Source organism: Hyalella azteca, unplaced genomic scaffold (genome assembly GCF_000764305.2).
Source record: "Hyalella azteca isolate HAZT.00-mixed unplaced genomic scaffold, Hazt_2.0.2 contig11441, whole genome shotgun sequence".
Classification (NCBI taxonomy): Eukaryota; Metazoa; Arthropoda; class Malacostraca; order Amphipoda; family Hyalellidae; genus Hyalella; species Hyalella azteca.
In genome coordinates, this window is record NW_025941440.1 from 40,833 (window position 1) to 52,412 (window position 11,580).

The 11,580-nt window shown below is 39.9% G+C and overlaps 1 protein-coding gene across 1 annotated transcript; it reads right to left on the minus strand.

Moving 5' to 3' along the window:
* Nucleotides 1–1,963: 1,963 nt before the first annotated feature.
* On the minus strand, nucleotides 1,964–11,502 carry LOC108670448 (the record flags this gene model as incomplete). Its single annotated transcript, XM_018157924.2, has 8 exons — nucleotides 1,964–5,158; nucleotides 5,408–5,550; nucleotides 6,165–6,439; nucleotides 7,900–8,010; nucleotides 9,307–9,501; nucleotides 10,062–10,181; nucleotides 10,425–10,644; nucleotides 11,258–11,502. Coding segments are annotated over 8 exons (1,762 nt in total), but the record flags the coding sequence as incomplete, so codon positions are not given.
* Nucleotides 11,503–11,580: the final 78 nt, after the last annotated feature.

Here is an 11,580-nt window from a genome sequence, read left to right on the forward strand (position 1 = left end):
AGGTTGAAACATTTTTCAATGTTTCATAACTGTAGAGGCCAATTACGCACAAACTGGACAAAACTCATAAATCACTGGTGAATATAATTTTAGTTTATTACCATGAACTAACGACTTAAAATTTATTTGAGCCGCTGCTTCTTAATTGTTTTTCTTAATCCACAATCCACATTCACATGCGCTTCTGAGAAGCTCCTGTCGAGAAATTCACAGCACATACAGCACAATGCCTGCTGTCGATCAGGCCGGGCGAATGAGTGTCCCAGTCATGAAGTTTCTACCGTAAGATTAGAGGGCAATTTTTTAAGAAGACCTTGCACAGCTTCAGTGTGAGGCCTTGACATTAATACTCTCTTTTTAGCCACCTGCTAACTTTTTTCTTCGTTTGGCTTAGAATCCAGATTAACAGCAACCACGTGTATTTGGGTTACGTGTAAGAATTAGATAACAATATTTTTTACACGTAATGTACTGCCGTGAGTTAATGACGACGACATTCCTTTTTACGATTAATTCTAAGATTTGATTTAAAATAATGCAACCAGACTATCAAGTGATGTAAAAATTAAAACAACATTCCAATGTATTTTGAACGCAATTGTGATTCGAACGCGTTCAAAAATCCCTTGCTGTGTCAGTCACGCTGATAGATTTGCTTTGCTGGTGCATGCAATGTGTCATTGTTATTGAGTAGAATTAAATAGAATATGGCAGAATAGAAATAAAAATAGTAATAGAAATATAAATAGAACTAGAATGGAAAATAGAAGTGTCGGCGCTGAAGAAATAGGCCCATGGCCTGCTGCCGATTCTTCTACTTTTTGTGACTTGTTCACAGGAGATCTAAAAAGTGGCCTTTCGACCAGATCTTTTCAACTGACGTTGGTTTCAAAATCGCTACTGGACTTATTTGGACAATAAGGTGCTATGCATTTCAAGACTAAACATACCAATGCTCCTGCATAGATTTGTCATAAACTTGCATAAGTTATGAAAAAATATGGTAAGTTTGAACAGCATTTTATAACTATGGTGTTTAACGTTAAGGATTTATGTACGGAAAAACAGTTTCTGTGAGTAATAGTGCATTGCTCGATGAATGTCATAAAATCGATATGCAGCCTGCTGAAAATTCGGAAATAAAAAAGCCAGTTCAGAACAAATTAGAACTCAAGTTTCAGTGTTTTGTCATGGGTTAATATTTAACTAAATAAGGATTAATTAAGGCTAATAATAAGGGTTTATCGATGCTTGACTCTCTTTGCTTCAGCAAAATGACTCTCTTCAGGAGGTATATGTTCTTACCTTGCTTAGAAGAACCGAGTTCCTCTTTGAACTAAAATTTATTGCTCTCTTCGGAGTTTGCCTCACCTTCTATATACTTTCATATTTTTCCCAGTGTCTTGAAATTATGAAAAGCTGGTCGCAAAAGATTTTAAGAATATCTGTCTCTGGAGGGGACAGCCAGGATCTTTCTGGCTTGCGGATGGGACTACTTATGTTATTTGTTTGCTTCTATATGTATGAGGTGTGTTTTCTGATTGATTACTTGTCTGCACATTATTTTATCAATTTTTTCGAAGCTCGAAATCTTGTTATAACCTTATGATTCGTATTTTTCCATTGCTACGCTTTAATGTTTGTTCATTCATTTCTTTTACAGTTATGTTGGGCCGAGTAGTCGTCAGATACGACGAAGCTGTACCGTTCTAAAGACTTGTAGCTGTATTCATGGCGATTTCTGTGTATGGGAGCGCGTGCTCGAACTCTTTCTTTGAGTTCGATGTAGTAGTTCTTTCTTTGAGTTCGATGTAGTTGAGTTCGATGTAATTATGTAGTAGGCGAATAAAAGTTTGATTTCTACATCGCCTTTGTTTAAATCATAACATATTTTATGAAAAATTATTGAAAACTTAGTGGCTGACATTAGTGCGATGAATGAGGGATCAGTGAAACACAGGGATGTAATTGAAATGACGGTTTAGTATACATTCAATAAGAAGATACATTCATACAAATTTACACACGCTCGAGATGATATTTTTCGCGTATGACTGTCGAAGAACAAGGTTGAGGATACTAATCTGTTGATACGTTGACGTCATGTAGGATACTTTACAGTTTCTTTTTTATTTCTTAAAAGGCCAATTCTTCAGAAGAGTTGTTGAATTTAATATGTTTATGATATATTCAAGGCAAAAACACCATATGGAATAAAGAATTATTTGAATGTCCCCTTTTGAAATTTCGCATGATTGCGTTGCTATGAAGCCGTACTCTAAGCATATCGTTAACTGTCCTTTGATGACAAGTTGCATTTAAATTTTAATGAAATCAAGAACAGTTTGAAAAGTCAGGTGAAAGTATGAAAAATATTTTAGTTTGCCCCGACGATCGTCCGCACAAAAAGAATGTATTCTGTGGTAAACTCGTGAAGAGTTAGCACAGGATTTCGAGATCGCATGTTGAACGGGACAATATAAGTCATTGGCAACGTAAATAAAATGGACTTTGTGTACACATCCTGTTGACAAAAAACCGAGCGACAGCATCTTTTAACCAAAAGCTATGTTCATTCAAGAAGCAAAATTTTTCCAGGCAAACAATAATTATAATTATAGACAACACATCTAGGATGATATTAGAAGGTTATACGCTTTATGTACACAAACACCAACACAAACAACTAATATAGCAGTCTTAGAGATACTCGGGAGTTCAGTACAATTTACGAGGATACCAACACTGCACTTTCTTATATATTAGCCAAATATGAACGGTGGCCACCATAAACAGATTTATTTGCTTCAGCAAGTCAGTTTCAGTACTTATAGATGCTTAATCCGACATAATTATTTATTGAGGAAAATTAAGAGCACATCTACACAAAAATAATCGTCAGCATTAAGGGTGAAACGAAGAGATCATGCCATGATAGGTTCATGTCGAGGCTTATAATCTTGCTTCACCTACACGCTGTCGATCAAATGAAAAATCCCGCCAAATTTCTGCAATTGCCTCAATTTCGCTTTAATTTTAAAATTAACGGGACAAATTTTTAAGTCAAACAGAAGTTAAACTCGCTAGAAGTAAACGAATTTTTCTTCCCCTGAAAATAAATCTCCCTACGTTCCTGCCACAAATGACAGAGTTTGTAATGAAATTCTATAAATCGAATTAGCTCCCCTTTAGTAGAATTTAGCAATAAATATTCAGTTTTCATCATATTTAATGGGTCACTCAGCCCTCACCAGAAGGAACCGTAATATGACAAAGGTACAAGCTAACTAAATAGGTTACTACCACCCTGTTAATGATGTTGATACATAACATGTATCGTTAATTATGCTTCTATCTCTGTACATTCAGCAGTTGATGAGGTGTTTTCTGTACAATAATTGTGTGCAAGCACAAATGTACAGCATTGTACTAACAAACACGCTACCGCACTCCAATTCATTGGAAAATAATACTAAATTAGACTCAACATAGTGGCAAATACGGTTGCCACTTCCTCCAACAACCTTCACTCTCGGCCAGGGCCTAGCGATGTCAGCTCGACTTGCCTCGGGGAATGGGCCAGCCTAGTTACGAGATGCACAAGCTGTGATTGTCAAGCCAAATCAGTGCGAATATCAAGTTCGAGAAGGAGGAGTAGGCTGTAGATTGTATTTTCTGCTGAGAATCATCACCTATTACATTAACTAACAAAATATAATGCATAATAAACGGGTCAAACAATGAACATCATCAATAAATAACGAAACGCAGGAAAGAGTAATAGCAAATAACTCATACAAACAATCAACAATATAATCTAGCGCACCAAAGGACTCGATTAAAAACTACTTTCATTCCTCTAGCTTTGGTCATAAAAGGTTGTACCGTCTATGTTAGATTATGAACTAACTTTATATTTTAAAGTTGATGCTTTCCCTCCATTTGTAGCGACAACGAGCTGAATAGTTATTATTATTACAAGGACATCGCATAGATATTAAGTATGCAACGAAATAAAGCTTTCTTAAATTGCCACAGTCAGCTTCTGTAATTAATATAAACAAAATTAAGCATAATAGCACTTCTTCCTTTGAAGAGCACAAACGCGTCACTCGCAATGTCATGATATGGTTTTAAAGAAGTCAGCAGCAACGCAGAACACACCTTCGTACAATCGAATGTTCTTCCAGCTGGCCGCGAGTAATAACAACTTCTTGGGACTATTCTTGACGAGGACTCGCTCGTCTTCTTCGTTCATTTGACTAATAAATTATATCCTAATTTCTGAACATGAATTATTTCATGTTATTTATTATTCTATTTTCACCATTTTGACGTTAATTTAGATCTGTTAATTACATCAAATTTTAAGGGAACTTCCCATGAAGGAATGAGTTGACGCGACTAGTCAATTAAAGGCTAGATCTGCTGATTAATCGATCCATTTCCAGACCAGTCGTTCATAAGGCTTATATTTTCATTCAAAATTGTGTCTCACGAATATAAATAAACACAAGTTTATATCATATTTGGGATCGTTGATTATGAGGAATCACCCGCAAAACTAAGGTAATTAATAACGAGCAGCAGGATCATCTCTCGATGTGGTTAAGGTCGCTGAAACGTTGTTTTTATTTGTTTACAATTATTTCTGAACTGATTGACAAGAGCATCGGTTTCTTGATTTGGAGACCGCGATGCTCGTCTACCAACCATAACTAGTTTTGGCAGCGCACAGTGGAGTTGAAGTAAGGGAAGAGTCGTGTAAACCAGGTCGCACAGAGTTATACAAGTTCATGGATGAAGCATCCTCTGGGAAGGTGTCGGTGTATAGTGAATGAATTTTAGATAAATAAGAGTCGAAATGATTGGAGTTTGGATAAGCATCAGTCAGTGACGGTGGTGGCTGCTGAGGATGCGCGCATGAATACGATGGGAAGATGCCGCCTGATTGCGGGGTTACAGGAGTGAAAGACGATGGTGATTGTTGAAAAGTGGCTGCATAAGAAGCAGAGGTTAGTGACGAAGTGACGGTTGTCGGGGCAGAAGTAAAGGATGAAGTTCCGCCAGATGAAGATGTTAGTGAAGAATCTGCGCCAGGTTGTTTAACGTGATCTTTAACTGCACGGGAGTCCCCCTCACCAGTTCCAGCCGCTACCTGCATGTCATGAAACACTTCAGCAACACAGCTTTGACATAAAGATTACTGAAGGGCTAGAATTTTAACGCCCGAAGATCATCATCTTATTTGTCTTTTACGGGCCTCGAATAAGAATACTGGATTTGCAAATTTTCCTACGTCAGTTTCGTAGTGTCGCTTGAAATCCTAAATCTAAGTTACAATTCAAAATTATTTTATGATAGTAATCACGGACATATAAACTCTGTTATCTGGACCTTGGCTAACCTTCTGTCCTGGTGTTAGGGAGGCTCCCGTACAGGAGCCGTCATGGGGTGAGCTCCGAGCGAGGTGCCCCAGGGAAGGCCCGTTCGCGGTCTGCTCCGGTGGGCACTCCGAGGTCCCCGAGTCCGAACCAATGGGGCGCACGTCTGCAGGAACAAAGAGTCGTTACTGTTTCGTCCCACTGACATTGCAGAGACTTCTGGCAATGCGGTTTCCATGCGTTTACAGTTCTAACAGTAGCCATTCGCTAGCAGCTGAGAAGGCGAGTGTAGAAATTCGGATCAATGAACAGACGCCCAAATAGAATGGTGAATATAGATTCTTGGTTAACAGCATTTGTGCAGAATTCGGTATTATTAATGAGAAACAAATTCGATCGTCGAACGTTGGGTGTAAGCTGCATTAAGCAGGGGTATTTTTGGAGACAAATCCAGCTGAGAAGGGGTATTTTTGGAGACAAAAGCAAGTTTATTTTTAACAACAAACAAAAGATGTCAAAAACGACAATCTGGGTTGAGTTTTTAGTGCACACCAGCCCAAAGAATTTAGTTAGAATATGACATATGCGCCAGATGAATATGAAGCGCATATGAAATATGCTCTTATATGCGATGGAAAAGAGCATAAGAAGCTCTACTAGAATTATGGAGGCCTACACCTTTGGTTTAAATGTTTATTTAACAAGAGCCTCACCTTGCCACACTAGAATGGCTGCAATTTTTGAAGATGGTGACGGCATCGCTGAAGCCTCAGCACATACCTTCATTTTTGGTCGATAACAACGAATTTTCTTCGAGTTTGATGCGCTTGTTTTGTGACTGCATGGATTGCAGAAGAGGGGATGCAGCGGCAGCAGCAAAAAGCGAGGACTGCTGCTGTTGATGCATGACGTCCACAGATCCGTAGGATACAGCCACTGCCGCCGCGGCCAGCAACGTGGCTGGGTTTGTAACTCCAGTTGAGACCGTCGAGGCACCAAGACCTCTACCGTCGCGAGTCATTCTTTGTCGGTTAGCTATAGGGCAACCCGCAGCGCTGCAATGTGCCAGGGTTACAGATAAATTTGCAAATTTGGCGATATTTGCAAATTTAATTATAGTGGATGATGGAATTCTGTGACCAAAAGACGATGGCTGGAGAAAAAATAGAGTTTCGTTCCGTCTAAGAAATCATTATTGTATTGTTTAAAACGACGAAACAAATGCTTAATTTGTTTATTATGACAAGCGAGTATGTAAATGTAAAATGAATATATTATATTGATGTTAGTTAACACTGTCTAACAGCCGTTCATCTTGCAGCCATTCGACTTAATGTCGCCTGAACCCCACCAAGGGATGGAATAAGCCATCACAGCACAGACACGAGACTCTGCTAGATCCCAGCAGCAAATTTTGTTGAGGCCAATATGTGGCTGGATTATCAGGAATCTTTACGTAAAAGCGTAATCATATTGACTTGTTAATTCATTTTGAAGTCAATTCGGACAAAGACTCGAAACCTTTTTACTTGAACTTTGAGTGCAAGAGAAACTTCTTCCGGAACCCAGAACAAGTTGTACCAGTGGAGGACTGAAGTACCGAACTGTGCCTTGCTGAGCCAAAACAAGTTGCTGCTATACTGGATCCACTCATCTTTATGGGATTTGAAATCAAAATCCCAAAAGGTCTACAGCAAAGAAAGGCAGATATTTCATGACCAACACCACATCGAGACTCAGTTTTACGGAAATCAGAGGCATTTCATCGTTGTTCTATATTTCATATGAACAATTCATGCAGTGCCGTTAAAATAATAATATCATTCATGAATGAATGAATAGACGGGACACTTGGAGCAAACCCCACTTGAGGAAGACTGAGAAGACTGCTGGTGAATTTTTATAAGAGTTGAGACTATAGTGGGGAACATTTTCCGCATATTTTATGTGACTTATGCCAAATTAGTACATTTAGAGCAAAAGAGTCGAGCAGCACCTCAAGTGGTGTTGGCTGGCTAGTATCCGCACTTTCATATTAATTTTGTAACTGCTTAGAATTTTTGGACTTCACACAAAGAATTTATCTCTTCCAATGCGATGAACGACCTTTCATTTTAAAAATTGCTTGCTTAAAAAGAAAAATTCTAGGTAAAATATTCTCTGTGATAGTTACGAAATCATTATCTTGAATTACTTCAATTGAAGGTAGAAACTACTTTAGTGCATGGTTTATACAGCATTACAGTTACACAAATTCATAGAAGTAAATGAAAGGTGGATTGCATGCTCATTTCGTGATTGCATTGTGAAGTCACTAAACCCCTTTGCAGTTACAAGATCTCTAGATCTTCCTTGTCATTCCGGGCATTTATCGCTTATCGACTCCAAAGTTTTAGAATTATTCTTTCCATTTCTTGCGACACTTTGGTTCAGTTATCAACAAGAATGAACGAATTGAACTTGAGTGCCTCGGACTGACAATTCAGAAGAGTCGTGTCTGTGTTGCGTGGCTTACCTTCTGTGGCTGCTGAACTTGCCGGACGAATGGCCAGAGCCATCACACCCGATCACTGGGCAATTGGACGTCGGCGGAGTGGCAAACGGTGTCGGGCTCTCCCACAGCGACCTACGATGGGGATCACATGCATCGGTCACTTCCATTTCCACCTTTAAATGTCGGTCGCAGAAGGTACGTGGTCGGTGAATCTTATCATTTACTACATGAGTTTTGGCAATTTGCGTTGCACAGATCGATTTCCGCGAGAAAAAAAGTCTTCATAGACTTGCAAGCTCATAGTGTTCTCTTTTTAGCGTATTTTCTCATATATGGAAAAAATGCACTATTGTGCAGCTCGCCATGTCCGTCTGTCTGTCTGTCCGTCCGTCCGTCTGTCCGTCCGTCCTTGACCTTAAGTTTTCGTCGACGAGAAAATGCGCTCTCTATCACTCACTGCAGTGAGTACTGAGTTATATTTTTTTTAATAGTGATGAAAACATGGAAGATTAGAGCTCCCATCACAGGAGTTCCACGGTTGATGATAGGCATTTCAATGGCATATTCATGCATGCACACTTACCCAGGGTCGCTTTCGGCGTTTCTCTCATTGGAACTCGAAGACCTCAGGCTGAGTTAGTTTCAATTATCATAAAATGTAATCTGTAAAGAAATTAGCCTATTTCCTCTTGAGTAAGACTAATATCAGTGAACAACAAAAGCTGTTCATTATCCTCAAGACATTGAAACAATGAAGATGAAATCTCTGAAGAAGCAAATCCTGTTTTCAAATAACGATTTTAACGTTATGGCCATATATACTTTATGCCAAAATTAAGGTAAAAAGTAATGAATAGTTTTACCGAGGAATATTAACGTTATTCGCTTAGTTTTTATAAAAAAATACTGTGATCGCAATTTCATTTTGATGTTTCTTGTAACATTTTCGTTCCGGCTTTCAGTCGCCTTTTTCCCTAGCATCGAATATTACCTGTCAGCCCATGTTTTGAATTACATTCAAACCTGCCTTAGGAGCGAATTACTTCTGTAAGTTAATTTCACGCTCCAACTTATTTGTTCACAATTCATAAACTGAAATAGTTTTGCCAACAACTTGCAATGAAATGTTTGTATCATTGATTCATTTGCTTATATTGTATGCTGTGTGCTTGCATAAATTTCCTGTTGTCCAGAGATTTTTAAAATAAACTCTCTGCAAACTTTAGTATTGTAATTTTGCCAAGCCCAGGCCAATACCTGCACGAAAAAATTAATGGTTCCGTCATTAATGAGGCCTGACAGCTCCATCCTTTCCACGAGTCTTTGAACATTACCTAGCTTGGTCTTGATAACCAATCTGTTTCATAAACCAAAAACAATACCATACGAAACCAGGAACGGTTATTCGGGTGTTTAGCCGATCCTTACCGTAGAGGTTCGGAGTCTTGAGAGTCTTTGGGTTTATGTTTAGGTTTGTTTGCTCTTGGGCATCCGGAGAGAGAGCGGTGTGAAGAGTAGTTGCCTGTGACGTGACCACTTCCATCGCATCCCGGCGTAGGGCATTTCAGCTCCTGGGTCTGATGCTGGATTGCGGAGCGATCGGCGCGCGGACATCCCGATAAGCTGCAATACATGGCAAACCTAGTGAGTGATCAAAAGGAAACACGGACGTCAGGCTACAATAACATAAAAAATAGTTTAAACAGGTGAGAATATTAACCTGGTGAGACATTACCACGAAACACGGACGTAACGTTTCAACAACATGCTTTGATATCTCCCGAACCCGGTGGAAGTCTAGTAGCTATTTCAAATCATCGTCAGTTTGGAAAAGATCTGGTCCAAGGACCTGTTTCTAGATCTCCCGTGTACAAGTCACGAAAAGTACAAGAATCGGCGACAGGCCACATCAGGCTTATTCTTCAGCGCCGACATCAATATGATATGATACGATATCATCCGATCCTAGTGAATCTTCAATACATAATATGGGCGAAACGCTAATGTAAAATGAGATTCAAACACATTAGTAGCACGAATTCATTACTTAATTTGATAGGTATATCGTCTTACCATTTGTTATTAAGTTCTTGTAATAAACTGAAAATTATTTGATGAAAAATTATTGCACAGTTAACGCCAAAAGATGAAAAGCAAAAGAAAACACGTGAGAAGTTAATCACCTCCTGTGGGTGGCATAGTTGCCGGTGATGTGGCCCATGCCATCACAGCCCGGCGTGGGGCATTGGATGAGCTCTTTGCCGTCGCGGCGACTGCTGCTGCGGGCAAACGGGCGGACGCCACTGCATCAAATACATAATTAATGTCAACGGGCGGACGCCACTTCATCAAATACATAATTAATGTCAACGGGCGGACGCCACACATGTACTCAGATTATTAAAACAGTAATTAGAATTAGTAAACTAAAATTTCAATGTTAGAAGTTCTAATGCTGAATGCGTTTCAATTCAGCTCGATACACATTAATATATCATAGTCTAGATCTGCAACAAGGGACAAGTGAGGTTAGGAAGTTAATGTACCTCTCAGGCAGGGGAGTTGGAGGAGGCTGAGTGCGAGACGGGGACAATTGGTACGGCGTCCCACACGCTGCAGAAGACATGTAGTCTGGTCCCACTGGACCCATGGCCGCACCATAGCCCCCTGCACCCATATAGCTTCCTTGGTAGCCCTGGTAGCCCATGTAACCGGTGTTATAGGCCGACGTGACGTCATACGGTCGGCTTGTCATGGCGTTGTAGCCTAACTTTGTTTAATGATAATCCGGCAAATCACCGAACACAAGCATACACCGTGCAGCCAAAAGCGTGTGAAAAGGCCACAGTTTGGCAAATAAGGAAGAAGTTGACACAAAAAATAAATTTTCAGTAATATTTGTGATAAAATAATAAATAATATTTCAGTAATAAATGAAAAGGTTAAAGATAGTAACGAAGGTTCCATGTTCGGTGAGGCAGCATTGAAAGAGACAGAAGACGATTATTAGTCCGACGGGAAAGATCTCCGATCGAAGTATGTTGACAGATTTAGAACCAAAACATTGCCTTTTAATCTGAATTCACAATTGCCTGACAAGGTCAAAGCAAGCAACTATCTATAAAAGTTGATTAATTTCCTATTCTCATTGACCTATCTCACCACGGCAGCAGCTGCTGGTCAAATAAAACTATTCACCCAACAATCAATAAGCATTTGTTTGGCAAAATGAGCATTCGCAGTATAGCGTCACCCTTAATATCAAGGGACATAAAGCGAACTATCCGCTATTTTGTTCCGCAATGTACGCTCCATTCCTGTACGATATTAAAACTTAATTTAAGCACAACACTCGACATTCACTATAGCCGCCATTCACCATTCATGTTGCGGAAATCATGAGCCGCTCTGTCGGAAGCATATCCAGGATCTGGCGCCGGGCAGCCGTGGTGGGCAGGAGGAGGGTAGTCGAGGGGCCGGGGCAGCGAGAAGTTCACGGGCTCGTTGGGGGAACTGAAGTCCACGGGCTCGGTCTGCTCGTCGATGGGTGCGGGTTGCCCGAAGGTGGGTGGGTGTCCAGGGTAAACGACTCCTCCCAAGCGTGATGGTGGACTGTAGTCTGGACTGGTGGGAGCAGTGATATTTTAACAATGGGAATGCAATGGGAGCTCAGAAATTGCAAATGATACAATTCTTATAAAT